The 14,063-nt window shown below is 29.9% G+C and overlaps 2 protein-coding genes across 2 annotated transcripts; one reads left to right on the forward strand and one right to left on the reverse strand.

Moving 5' to 3' along the window:
• Positions 1–140: 140 nt before the first annotated feature.
• On the reverse strand, positions 141–10,000 carry LOC113789124 (uncharacterized). Its single transcript, XM_027338618.2, has 9 exons — positions 9,773–10,000; positions 9,616–9,692; positions 9,439–9,531; positions 7,180–7,473; positions 5,077–5,136; positions 2,139–3,206; positions 1,504–2,080; positions 1,219–1,422; positions 141–917 (listed from the first exon to the last, which is right to left on the reverse strand). The coding sequence occupies exons 1-9, from the start codon at positions 9,864–9,866 to the stop codon at positions 163–165; spliced, it is 3,222 nt and encodes a 1,073-aa protein (XP_027194419.2). The 5' UTR covers positions 9,867–10,000; the 3' UTR covers positions 141–162.
• A 74-nt stretch (positions 10,001–10,074) lies between these two features.
• Positions 10,075–13,652, forward strand: LOC113789125 (uncharacterized). The gene is made up of 2 exons (XM_027338619.2): positions 10,075–12,102; positions 12,181–13,652. Exons 1-2 carry the CDS (start codon positions 10,292–10,294, stop codon positions 13,349–13,351), a joined length of 2,982 nt encoding a protein of 993 aa, XP_027194420.2. The 5' UTR covers positions 10,075–10,291; the 3' UTR covers positions 13,352–13,652.
• Positions 13,653–14,063: the final 411 nt, after the last annotated feature.

Genomic DNA, 14,063 nt, shown 5'->3' on the forward strand with positions numbered 1-14,063 from the left:
ATTTTAAACTTTGATAAACAAAACAAAAAAAAAAATCGAAAAGATCACACCACCTTTTCATCCATTTTTTTCCGCTAAATTAAATTTTTTTTAAATAAAAAAATTGAATGTCAAAAATGAAAAAAAAACTTTTAAACTTTTTTTTTTTTTGGTTTTTGGTTTTCAAATAAATTTATCTTTATTCATAACATCACGTATAATTTCAGGTATATTTGATGTTGTTGTTGTTGGTGGTACAATATTCATCATTGTCATCGATGATGAATCAATATTCGATGATGATAATAATCGATTCTGTACGATCATTGTATTACAAGAATCTGATAATGATGATGATGTTGATGATTGTTGTGAATGCATTGATGGTGTACGGCTATGATGACCACCACCATGATGATGATATGTAGCGGTTGTTGTAGTTGAAATAACAGGTGGAACAACAGGTGAAACAAATGGATTAATTACCAAACGAGATTGATTCAAATCGGATTGTTGTTGTTGTTGATTAAGGCGTTTATTTAGATCACGTGCCAATTCCATTTGTTGATTTGATGTTGATGACGACGACGAAGATGATAATCTTCTTCCATTATTATTAGCGGGATTTTTATCCGGTGATGATGTTGATTCAGTTTCCAAAAATTGTACAAAACTTGTCGTAAATGATGATGAATTATCTGAAGATTTATTATTTGCATCACGACCAATACGAATACCAACACGTAACATTTCATCTTGATTAAAATCCAAAAAACGTGCCAATAAACGTTCACCATCCGTACGTTTATCCATTGGTGTTGCCAAATAACTTAATATTAAACTTTTTATTATTTGTTTATCCACTTTACCTTCTTGTGATTGTTCAATATCTTTTAGTTTTTTTTCTTGTTTTAATATTTCTTGATCTTTGTTTTTGGCTAAATTTAATAGAAAAAAACAAACGTTAATTATCGATCGATTGATTTTTTGGGGATTTTGAAAACAACAAACAAAAATCAATGTGGTTGAATAAATGCTCAACAAGCGCATGAGTCTTATAATAGGTACGGATATTGTTTTTTTCCATTTCCTCAGTACCTATATATAATACTCCGACGCTTGAAGGCTTTTTTTGGTTTCTGGTTTTGTTGGCTGATTCATTTTTGTTCTCAAAAAAAACACACACACCAGGGAAAAGATAATAATGGAAATAGAAAACTTTGTAAGTGTGTAACATACCTTCACGTTTAAGCTGTTCGATTAATAATTCTTTTTGTTCAATTTGTTCGGTTAATCTTGAAGCTGCTTCTAATGCTTGTCGTGTTTGTTGTAAATGTTCATCCATTGTTTTCAATCGATAACGCCATTCATCATCCCGTTGATCGGCTAATTGTTTTTGTTTTTGATATTCATCATTTAATGATCGAATTTTACGTTCATGTTCTTCAGAGAGAAAAACAAACAGAAAAAAGAAAAAACATTGATTGATTAATAAGATCCCAATGAAGAATTTTTTTCACCTACCTTTTTCCAATTGTTCAATAACTGATTGCATATTAATCAAATTTGCTTGTAAACGTTCAATTTTATCTTCATATTCAAATGATTGTTTACGTAATGATTCCAATTCTAAACGTAATGATTCTATTTGTTGTTGATATTCCAATTCACGTTGATCAAAATTCATTTGTTCATATTGTTCAATAATTTTTTGTGATTGTTCTAAACGTTCTTCCATTTCTTTTAAATAACCAATATAATTTTCTTCAACTTGTACCAAATGTTGCCGAAGACGATTCAATTCTGTTGTTAATTTTTCATTTTCAATAGAATTTGTTTGTTGATTTTCTTGTTCCGTTGTTGATTTTTCTCGCAATTTTATTAATTCATCATCTTTTTCAGCTAATCGTGATTTTAACATTGAATTATCTTCGATTAATTCATTTAACTTTTTGGTCATCTGTTCGGATTGTTGTTGATATTGATTTAATTCTTTGGTCAATTTTTCCATCGATTCTGTTTGACAAATTTTTTGAGATTTTTGATCCAATAAATCCTGACGTAATAAATTTCTTTCCAATTCTATTTCATTCAATTGATTCTGATGTGATAAAAAAAACAATGAGAAAATTTCAAAATTTCAAAACAAATAGACCTACCCGTAATGTATCCGATTCCAATTCAATTTGATGTAAATGATGTTGTAATTTAACACTTTCCTCTTCAGTTTCTTTAAATCTTCTTTCAAATATTTGATTTTCATTCTGTGATGAATGATAACGTTGACAAAGATCATCATGTTCAGCCGTCAATGTTGAAAGTTTCGTTTCCAATTCTTTGATCAAACGATTTTGATTATCAAATTCTTCTTGCTGATAATGATGATTATTATCCTGATTATTGATTAAATCCGAATCCGTATTATTAGCACCTTCAGGTTCTTCACGAATTGAAAATTCTGTTGAAGCAGCGGATGATGATGATTGGACTGCATGATTAGCGTCCGAATTGACCGATTCTGTTGTTGATTGTTGTTGCTTTGCTTGCAATTCATTCAATTTCTGCTCTAATTCATTTTTTTCTTTTGAAATTTTTTCCAATTCATTCATCAGATGACAATGATGATTAGATGAATTATTTTCATCATCACCAACATGATTCAGCATTTGATCAACTGCAGGCTGTTGTCGATGCAAAGTCATTTTTGATTCATCCACATTATTACCATCGGTTGTTGTCATCATCATCATCATATCCAAACGCTTACATAAATTTTCCACAATTTTTTCAACAAATTTTTGTCGATCACCATCATTGTTATCATCAAAACAATGGCCAAATTCGGTTAAATCCAAATATTTTGATGATTCTTTCAAAATACGTTCGATGGAAAATTGTTCGAAATCAGTTTGATTGGCCGAATCCGCCGACAACAATGTTCTATTTTCATCCAACTGTTCGGTTTGTGTGCAAATATCCACATGTTTACCGGAATCAACATCATTTTTTGTTGTTGTTATCGATTGTTTCAATTGATTTAATTCCCGTTTTATTGATTGATTTTCATCAATCAATTGATCACGTAATTTTAATAATTTTATTCGTTCTTCATCATGTAATTGATCTAATTGTTGTAATTCTTTCGAATATTCTTGTTCAATTTTTTGAAAATTTTCATTAAAATTTTTAAATTTTTCTTCATAATCATTACATTTTTGCTGATAAATCTACATGAAAATTTGTAAAAAAACCGAAAAAAATTACAAAAATTTTTATTATTAAAAATTAATTAATTTATAATCTAATCATCAACTGCTGATTACCAAAAAAAGTAATTTAATTTCTTTCTTGTAACAGCATACTAATCCATCAGGTGTGGATTGTAATAAATCATTCATTCCAAAATTGAAATGAAAATCTCCTGTCATAAATAATCTAATCAAACTAAAAACACATCTAAATATCCTCCCTCCTCCCCCATCCCTCCACTTGCTCCTCGAAAGCAAAAACATCCATCCCTTGAAATAATGGTGATTATTTCAAAACAAAACAAACACCGAAAACAAACAAAACAAAACATAAACATGGACCACCATTCAACAATTTTTTTGGATGTTCGGGCAAAGAAAAAAAAACATCTAAAGTTTTTTTCCCGAAAAATTTCTTTCCCCAAAAACTTCTCTCTCTCTCACTCTCAAAACGCTCTTCTTGCATAAATTTCTATCTATGGCTGCAATATTTTTCTTGTTTTCATGATGATGAAACAAAACAAAATTGTCGAAAATCATCATCGTATATCATTCTCTCTCTCTCTCTCTCTCTCTCTCTCTGTGTGTGTGTACATTTACAATTGGTAAAAAACAAACATGAACCAGCGAAAAAAAAATATACTCAACTAAAATACATCCTCTCTCTCTCTCTCTCTCACTCTCAATCTACATATCTTTCCATCACCATAACAACCAAAGAAACAAACATCAATGTTTGTTGGTTGCCTGTATGCGATTTTTATATACAAAAAAAAAAATTACTGGAAGATTGTGCATATGATGTGTGTTTGCTGGTAGCATTTTTGAGATTAACAAAAAAAAAATCGGGAAAAATCGAGCAAACATTGATTGACTGCCATGTTGTTTTGTTTTATTGGATTCTTTATTAGCCAGAAAACAACAAAACAACGCAAAATGCCAAATGTTTGCCAAAAAAATGATCTCTCTTGGTTCGGTTGATTTTATAACCAAAGCCGATCAAAGCCCGCCACGCTGTATTTTTTCTCGATGCTTGGCTTGGTTTTTCAGCTTGCTACGCAAGCTAAATGCAAATAGAAAGAAAATCAAGCAAAAGACAAAGAACGGAAACAAACAAACAAACAGAAAAACCTAATCTAAATATGTGTGTGTGTGTGGCTGGCTGGTTGGTTAGTTGATGTCAATGACGATGTCGACTAGAAAAAAACCACTTGAAGACAGACAAAAAGCAAAGAAAACTTTACAGCATATGAAAAACACACACCCAATAAGTAAATATTTACAACCAGAAAAAATCTTTCTAAAAAACCTAATAACTAATTGAATTGAACACAGAGACAGAGAGAAATGGAGAAAAACTCTCAATATAAACCTCAAATGATGGTGATATTTTACAACCATCACCACAATCATTGATAATGATGATTGGTTGATTTTGTTTTGTGGTCGAAAAATATGATGATGATTCTTCAATTTGACCAATACCCGATGACAACGACGAATGTCGATGACCAAATCAAACAATGTTGACCTTTTTTTTCGTAGTTGGTAAAATCGATAAGCGAAAACAAACAGTGGAGAAAATGATTTGTGGGCAAAGTTTAACAGAAAAAATTATCGATGATCAAAAGATTCAAATTTCTTAAAACTTGGACTATTTCGACACACACACACAGACTTCGAAACTTTGATGGTGGTAACTTCTTGGAAGATAATCTCTCTCTCTCTCTCTCTCTCTCTCTCTCTCTCTCTCTCTCTCTCTCTCTCTCTCTCTCTTTTGGGGGGTGTTAAAAAATTCTTACATCCAAAAATCTTAAAAGAAAAGTTTTCTTCAATAATGAACACTTACCTTTAATTCATTACGTAAATATTCTAGTTCGGAAATTTGAGCATCTTCAATCGATGATTTCTAATATATAAAACCAATGATCGCCAAATGTAAATGTTTGTTGAATCAAGACATTATCACATTGATGGAATTTTTCGTTGATGATTTTTGAAGAACATCGATGAAAATGGAAGAAGAAAAATGAAAAAAATTTCAAAGTTAAAAATTACATCTTTTTTCAAAAAAGATTTTTCAAGAAAATTTTCGAAAAAAGAAAAGAAAAGATTCGAATCGAGCAGGAATTTTTTTTTTTGAGCTCAAATTCGAACCATATTTATATATCGGGGATCGAAAATAATAATCAACTTTGGAAATTTTTTTTTGTCTATTTTGGGGAAGCCATGCCTCTACACCTGTTGCACACATCCAATCATATTTCCATTTATACACTAAAACAAAAGTACCGCCTACTTTTTTTTTCATTCATTCATTCATTTCCCTCTCCAAAAACAAACAAACAAATAAACAGTGGGCGTGTCTTTCTCTCTCTTCCATTCTCTTTCCACCTATTTTATTTGCTTCTCCCACTTTCTCTCTCATTCATTGGTTTCTTTCATTCTAAAGTTACATCCCATTTTTTCTCTCTCTCTCTCTCTCTCTCTCTCTCTCTCTCTCTCTCACCGGTTAGGCCTGGTTCGTTCAAGAGAAAAAAACCCGAAATGTTGATGAAGATAATAATCGATTGTCAAACACGCGATAAAAAATGCGGGCAATTAAAAAAAAAAACCGATACTATCGATATTTATCAACAAAAAAAAACAAAATCCTAGAATTTTGAAACAAAATCAACTGAATGAATGAATCATTCAACAGTTTTTTTTGTTTTTTGGCTAGAAAGCAAGATAATCAACAAACTGGTAACCAATGAAATCCAAAAAAAAATCAAAAATATTTTCTGGTTGTTTGGCTGCAACAAAAATTTTGAAACAACAACATCTGGATGGTAATCAAGAGAGAGAGAGAGAGAGAGAGAGAGAGAGAGAGAGAGAGAGAGAGAGAGAGAGAGAGAGAGAGAGAGAGAAATAATCAACATAATCAACGATGATTATAAAAAAACACTAAAAAAAACCAAACCCAAATTCACCGAGGTAACCACCATCAAAAACTATTGCGACAGATTGTGTTTGTGTGGTAGTTTATCTCAACAACAATCATCATCATCATCAAAAGAAATCCATACATCACACACACAGAGACAGACCAGGATACATAAAAAAAAATAATAATATCCATAGCAGCCATCATCATCACAACCACAACAAAAATATTTTTTTTTTTTTTGGCTTCATAAAAAACCAAAAATATTGAAATAAAATAAAGGTGTAGCAATGGCTATTTCTACCTTTATTTTTTTTCTTTCTTTCTTTCTATATTTTTTTGCAATTAGTCACTTGGATGAAAATAGAATGATAAGCATCATTTTTGGTCAACAAAAGGAAACCAGGACAGGACAGGACAGGTTCGGTTTTGGAAAAAAAACAAAAGTTTTTTTGTTCAGCCGAAGCAACATTGACATTTCTGTCATTCTGTCATAAATTTTTTTGGGCAAAAACATTGATAAATTTCTCTCTCTCTCTCACCTCTCTTGCTGGCTCGTTTTTCACATGTGAAATGAATTTATTATTAATGTTTTTTGTTGTTTTTGAAACATCCAAAAACAAAACAAAAAAATCCTACGTTGTCAATCAAGAATCTAATCAACCAGAGCAAATTTTTGTTTTTGTTTTTTGCAATGGAAACAATGTGACACAAACAAACCGCTCATTTGATACAAAAAAAAGTATCAGAGTTGAAATTCTATTTCCGGAAAAATTTTTTTTCTTTTGTTTTTTGTTTCTAGAAAAGTTTCTAGGAAATTTGGTTGCTATTGGATGTATCATGGATGTATTATCTCTAGCCTTATTTGGGTAGAAATAGCTGATTGAAAAAATGATGATATTGGTTACCTGAAAAAACATTCAACAGGTTATTTTCATATCATTTGTTCGGCTATTTTAACCAAACAACCATTATTAACCCTGGATATCTCTTCAAACATTTTTGTTTTTTTTCTTCAAATTTTACCTGTTTAGCTAATTTTCTCCAATGTTCACCATCGGTTTGAAGTTTTTGTAATTCATTTTGTAAACGATTAATTTGTTGTACAGCCGAATCTAAACGTAAATTATTTAAACATTTTGGTATTTTTGTTGTTGTCGATGTCGTCGATGTCTGTTGTTGTTCTGGTTGAGCAATGATATCCGGATTTGATTGATCAATCGATTCCATTACTGATTCGGGATTCGGATGATGACCATCATCACCAATAACATCATCATCATCATCATCATCCAAAAGATTAACATCATCATCGTAAACCTGGAAAAAAGAAACAATTTTTTTAGAAAAAAAACAAACACGAAATGGAAATTCTCAATAAAAAACATCGACGACCCATAACCAAAAAATCGAATTTAGCCTAACCAAAATGCGATCAATGACCGAATCCGAATTTATTTGACCCAGGTTAGTCAAAATAGTCTAGTTGAGTTAGTTGAGCTTGCTGGAGGTCATCGATCATTCCAAACACTGTTTTGTTTTGTTTTTTTGCACAAACGACGAATAGAAAAAAGGGAAATGAGCGAGAAACAGAAACAAAAAATTGTAATCAAAGATTTGGCCATTTGGTGAAAGGTGAATAACAAAAAACAAAAAACAAACAAGGAAAAATCGACGAAAAATCGAGTAATGAAAGAAATGAAAGTGACCAGGTCAACAACATTTTAATTATTATTATTGCTATGTTACTTTGAACTAACCCTGGCTACTGACATTTATATTCTCATTATTGGGATATGATGTTTGTTGTTGATGTTTATTACCCCCCAAAAAACAAAATATTCATCATCATCGTCATTAAGGGTTATTTCGTTATGGAAGTTTTCTCATTAACCCTTCCTCCCCAATGTTACTTATTGGGGGAGAGAATGGAAAAAAAAGTCCAAAGTCATCATTAGCAAAGTAAAATTTGAGCAAAATGGGAAAGAATCAATGTTATATAATGGGCAAAAATGAAGAATGATTCCTAGAAAAAAACATACATGATTGAGAAAAATGTCAAAGTTCATCGAGAGAAAAATTACTGGAAAATGAAAAATTCCAATCGTCGTTTGTAATGATCATCATATGAACTTTACAATGAAGCGAAACAAAAAAAATAGTGGAAATCAAAACAATCGAAATGAGTCCAAACAACAGCAAAAATAAAAATAATCGATTGTATCGAAATGATGCATATCCGAAAATTTTTTTGATTGAATCATCATCATAATAATCATAATGATGATCATCATCATTAAAAACAACAACAACTAATGTCAAAATAGAAATGAATATTGGTTATTATAATCCATAAATCTCCCCCTCCAACCCCCCATAATCGATCATTATCATTATTATTGCCATTTTTATGGCTGAAAAAACAATGTTCAAATGTTGATTATAGAAAATATAGTGATCATAATCATCATTATGATTATGACATTTGTTTTGAAATGAAAATGATTTTTTTTTCTTGTTTGTTTGTTTCCACTCAATTTCATCATTATCGAATGATGATGATGATGATGATGATTACGATCAACCAAAAAACAAACATCCGTATTGAAACGAATCGAATGTTTGTTTTTTCGTTTTTTTTGGTTGAAAAAATTCATTTTTTCGATTGAAAAAAATGATTTGAACAAAAAAACAAAAACGCTGAATTCCTACAATAACCTACCTGGGTAACCACCACCTGTTATCATATTTTTCAAAAAAATCAAAAATCAGAAAAAATTCAAATTTCGATTGATTAAAGGGGGAAGTAAACAAACACGAAAAAAACACTATTTTCATTTGAGCAAAGAAAGAACGGAAATAAAAATTTTTGACCTCGAAAGTCAAAATAGCTGAAGAAAAAAGGCACAAACCAAGGTGTGTGGTCTTTCGAAATATTCGTATGTTTTGGACATTGACGAAAGTGAATTTGAGAAAGAAAAAATCATCATCAAATGTGAACTCTTTCGGGGGTTTTTCCTGGCGAAAAAACTATAAATTGAAATAATGACAAACGGAAATTGGCCGGAAAATTAATAACTGCCACCCAGTAAGAATTTTTTTTTTTTATTTAAACTTTTCGATTTTATGAATTTTTCAATTTGAATAAAAACTGAATCTAAACTTCTCTGAATTTTTTTCCTAGGGAAAAACACGTATCGATGTTATTATGGATTTTTGATGGCAATGGCAATCACCATGATTGATTGATTTTTGTTGGCAAAAAAATGAAAAAAATAAACTAACCTTTGAACAATTACCGGTTGTTTGTTTACAAACATTTTCTGCTTCAAGCCAACGTTCTTTATATGTTTGTGCAATGTTTCGATGTCGTATTACCTATGGGAACCGAAAATCAAATCGAAAATATCAGAATTAAGATCGAGTTCAACAAAGATTCGAACAAAACAAAATTAAACAAACCTCATTACGTAACAATTCAATTTTGGTTTCAAATTCACGTTGTTGTTTAACATTTTCATCATCTTCATGTTGTTCGCCTTGGTTTTTTTCAAGTGAAACAAAAACAAAACAAGAAATTAAATTCAAGAAAAGAAAAGAAAGAAGAATTTTTTCTTACCAAATGATGATTGTATTGTTGGTATTGTTTGACGAATTTGTGTTGAAATATGATCGGTTATTGCTGTAAAACTATCGTTAAAATTTGACCACATTTTTTTCACTGATGATGTTGGATGACAGAATATTCTGGCGATTTTTTTCGGCGTTTTTTTTTTGAATTTTTTGAAACAGACGATGATCGGCAAAGAGAGTGGGAATTTAGCTCAACCAAACAACAACAGCTGACGACACTTGTAACGTTGACAATAATGTTTTTCGGGTTTGTTTTCGAAAATATGGCGCCATCTAGGATAACTCAATTTTATTTTTGGATTTTTTTTTGAAAAAAAATTGAAAAAACCGAACTTTTTTCTGGTTATAAATTCCATCGAATCAATCATGGAATTTGTTCAGAAAATTTTGTTCGTGTGTTCGATTGTTTCTGTGTTTATCGTGATTTGGATTTTGTGCTGTTGAAAGTTTCAAAGAAGAGTTTTGTTGAAGAAAGAAGAGTTTTTGTGCTGTTGAAATACGAAAAATGAATTCAAAACTTTATCATCGAATACAAACAAAATTGAATGATTTGATTGAAAAATCCGATACAATAATTGATCGAACAAAATTTCAAGAAATAGAATGGTTATTTGAATTTGTTGAAGCAAACGTAACAGCATATGGTAATTTATGGGAAAAAATCCGATCAAATATACAGCAGAAATTTTTCAATTCCAAAAGTTTACAGGCAAAAAATTCACGATTATCATGGGCAAATCTATTCGAAATACGTTATTATCGTACTAAACAATATCGAATGAATAAAATTAATAATCGTTTGATGGAAGATTATGATTTAGATTTAAAATTACAATTAGAAGATGATAATGATGATAATGATGAAGATAATAATGGTAAAGATAATGGTAATCGCCGAAGTTATACAATAACGGACAAGATACTTGATTTAGTTAATGAATCCATACGATCATGTCATTTTGATGATAATAAATTAATGGCACGTTTATTTTTCGTTCGGTCAAAACAATTGGCTATTTGTTGTGGTGTCAATGATTCATCAGATTCATCAGATGATTCGAATGAAATAAAATCATTCGAAAAAGAATCCATACGACAAGCATTAATCAATATTGATTATGCATTACGTTTTTATCTATCCAAACAATATTTATTGACAAAAATTTACCTGTTAATGAAATTGGGAAATGAAAATCGAGCAGAAAAATTATTAAAAATTTTAATAGAAAATTACCAGATAAAAAGTGATGATGAATTTAGAAAATTTTTACAAACAAAATATGATAATCGATCACCGATTTGTAAACCAGAATATTTGAGTCGAATGTTTATCGATGATGATTCGAATGATTCGAATGATGACCATATGGATCAAAATAGCCGGAAAGAAAAAAATCCTCAACCAAAACAACAACAAACATCATATCTGGATCCACGGTTATTGTTGATAAATCGTTCCGGGCAAGGTCGGTTTTTTATCGCTAACGAACCAATTGATAAAGATGAATTAATATTACGTGAACAACCATATACAATAGCAATGTTTACAGAATCATCGTTGAAACGATGTCAAAATTGTTATCGTCAAGTAACGAATATATTTTTTCCTTGTATAAATTGTAATGAAATAATTTATTGTTCAATAAATTGTTTAGAACAATCATATGATTTATATCATCGTTTTGAATGTCGTATGAATCAATATTGGATTGATTGTTCAAAATCAACATATCATATGTTTAAATTATTGAATCGTTTAGGTATTGATAATGTTTTGAAATTGACATCGTTTGATCAACAACAACAACAACAACCAGAACAACAACAACAACAAAAAGATCAACAACAACAACAAGGAGAACGACAAGCAGAACAACGACAGGAACCATCATCAATATCGTTAATCGAAGCCTATATAAACGATCAAAAATCAACGGAAAATGATGAAAAATCAAAACAAAACGATAATAATGATGATGAACAACAAATGAATTTGTTTCAAATATTTTCCAAACTAGTTGATAATAATGATAAACATGGTTTGGAATTTTTATCATATCATTTTACAAATGCATTAAATATAACAATATCGGCTATGATTGTACAAGGTTATACCGAAAAACCATTATCCCGACGGAAAATGTTACATTTATTGAATGTTTGTTTTATCGGTATACGTCGTATATCGATGAATTCATTTCAATGGTCAAATGTTGGTACATGTGTTTGTCTAATTGCATCATTATTTAATCATCGTTGTGATAATAATGCTGAATGGAAATTTATTGATGGCTATTATCATTTGAATGTATGTCGGTAAGTATGGTGTTAATTTTTTTTTCGTTATTGATTGCGTGATATTAACCCTTTGTTTTCCTCTAACGAAAAAAATAGCCCGATTGCAGCATATGAAGAAATAAGCATCAATTATGGTTGTGGTTGGCCATTATCAACATTTGAACAACGTTTACGACAACATTCATGTTATTTTTTTCAATGTAATTGTATACAATGTATGGAAGATTCAAAATTAATACCTGCATTACAATGTAAACATTGTACAATTGGCCCGGTACTATTATCACGGATTGTTTATAATCCTAAAGATCAAGATGATAATCAAGATAATCAAGATAATCAATGTCCAGATAATGATGCAATATGTTTACTATGCTATCAACCATACACGAATACCCGGCAAACATTAAATCGTTTAAAATTTTTACGTAATCAAATACATTTAATAACCAATATGTTTGGTTGTTTAAAAGAAAATTTACATGAAAAATATCTAATGATATTAAAATCATGTATGAATGAATTAACGGATCTGATGTATCGAAAAAATCGAATATTAATGGATGATTTGCAAAAATGTTGTGAAATTTTTGTTGAAAATTCATCATCAACTATATTAACAGATGTGGATCATCAGTTTTTAATAAAATTTGGTCAAATTATTGATAATATTCTACCTGAATATGATTTAGAATTACCGAAAATCGATTCGTTAGATGATGAAACATTTAAACAAGAGAAAAACCTTAATGGTATAACAAGATATTTATTACAAAATTCAGATAATGGCCATCATCATCGTTACCATCATCATCATTCAGATGATGATTATGATAATCAAGAAAATGATGATAATAAAGATAATAATGATTTAGAATCATCAACACCAACATTTGATGATGAAATACGTTCAACGTCGTTTTGGACAAATTATTTGAGTAATTTGCTACGACAATATCACCAAGCAGAAGATTCTTCGCCATCGACGACGGACGATATTCCGGAAAAAGAATTACTAAAGAATTTATGCAAAAATTTTTATAAACGATTATTTGCACTTTTGGAATTCCGTATCCGTATTCTGTCGAATAGTAATAAGGATGATGATGATGATAAAAGTGGAAATAGTGGAAATAGTAGTGATAAAGATAAAAATAGTCGCCAACTACTCAAACAACAAAAACAACAACAAATCAATGAAGAAATTGAATTATTAACAATATTGATTGAATCGAAAAAAAATCAAATGAAATTTATTATTGGATAGATTAAAAAATTGATCGATTTTAGGGTAACAACCAATTGATCAATCGATCGATTGATCCGATCTGATCCCATCGATAACAATTTTTTTTTTGGATTGATTTGTTGTTGTTGTTGTAATTGAGAAAAAAAATAAATTTTGTCAAAAAAAAATCGGAACCGTTTTTTAACACTTGAGAATTTACAACCAAAAAAAACAAAAAAAAAAACAATGTACATTTGGAGAGCAGAGGGTTTAATTTAACAGGCAGGGGAGAGATAATAATCATATGTCATATATCAATAGCGGGTTAAAAAAATTGCACATTTTTTTTTGTCATCAATCTTGTAATAAAAAAATGATGGTGGGGAATGGTGGTGGTGTAAATCAAAAAAAAAATCCAAGAATTTCTCCAATTTTTTTTTCAGGTTTGTTTAAACACACCTTTAAAAAAACCAGAAACCAAAAAAAATTTTTAAGGATAGTCAGCCGGCCGACCGGCAAATTGTTAATGATTATGGATTGTTAATCATCATTTTTCATATGAAAATGATAATATTCGATGTAATTTTTTTCCTGGTAGAATTTTTGTTTTATTACCATCTTCATTATTGTCAATTATTATCATCTTATTGGTGTCCTTGTAGCGTGTGTGCGTGTTATTAATAGAAAGTTTTTGTTTTTTTGGTGGATTAATTTTTTTTTACAATTTTTTCAGGTAAAAAACCTGATAAGT

Source organism: Dermatophagoides pteronyssinus, unplaced genomic scaffold (genome assembly GCF_027571235.1).
Source record: "Dermatophagoides pteronyssinus isolate colony J.1.1.1.1 unplaced genomic scaffold, Derpt_VIB-CSIC_2022.12 sq0011, whole genome shotgun sequence".
In the NCBI taxonomy this organism is placed as follows: Eukaryota; Metazoa; Arthropoda; class Arachnida; order Sarcoptiformes; family Pyroglyphidae; genus Dermatophagoides; species Dermatophagoides pteronyssinus.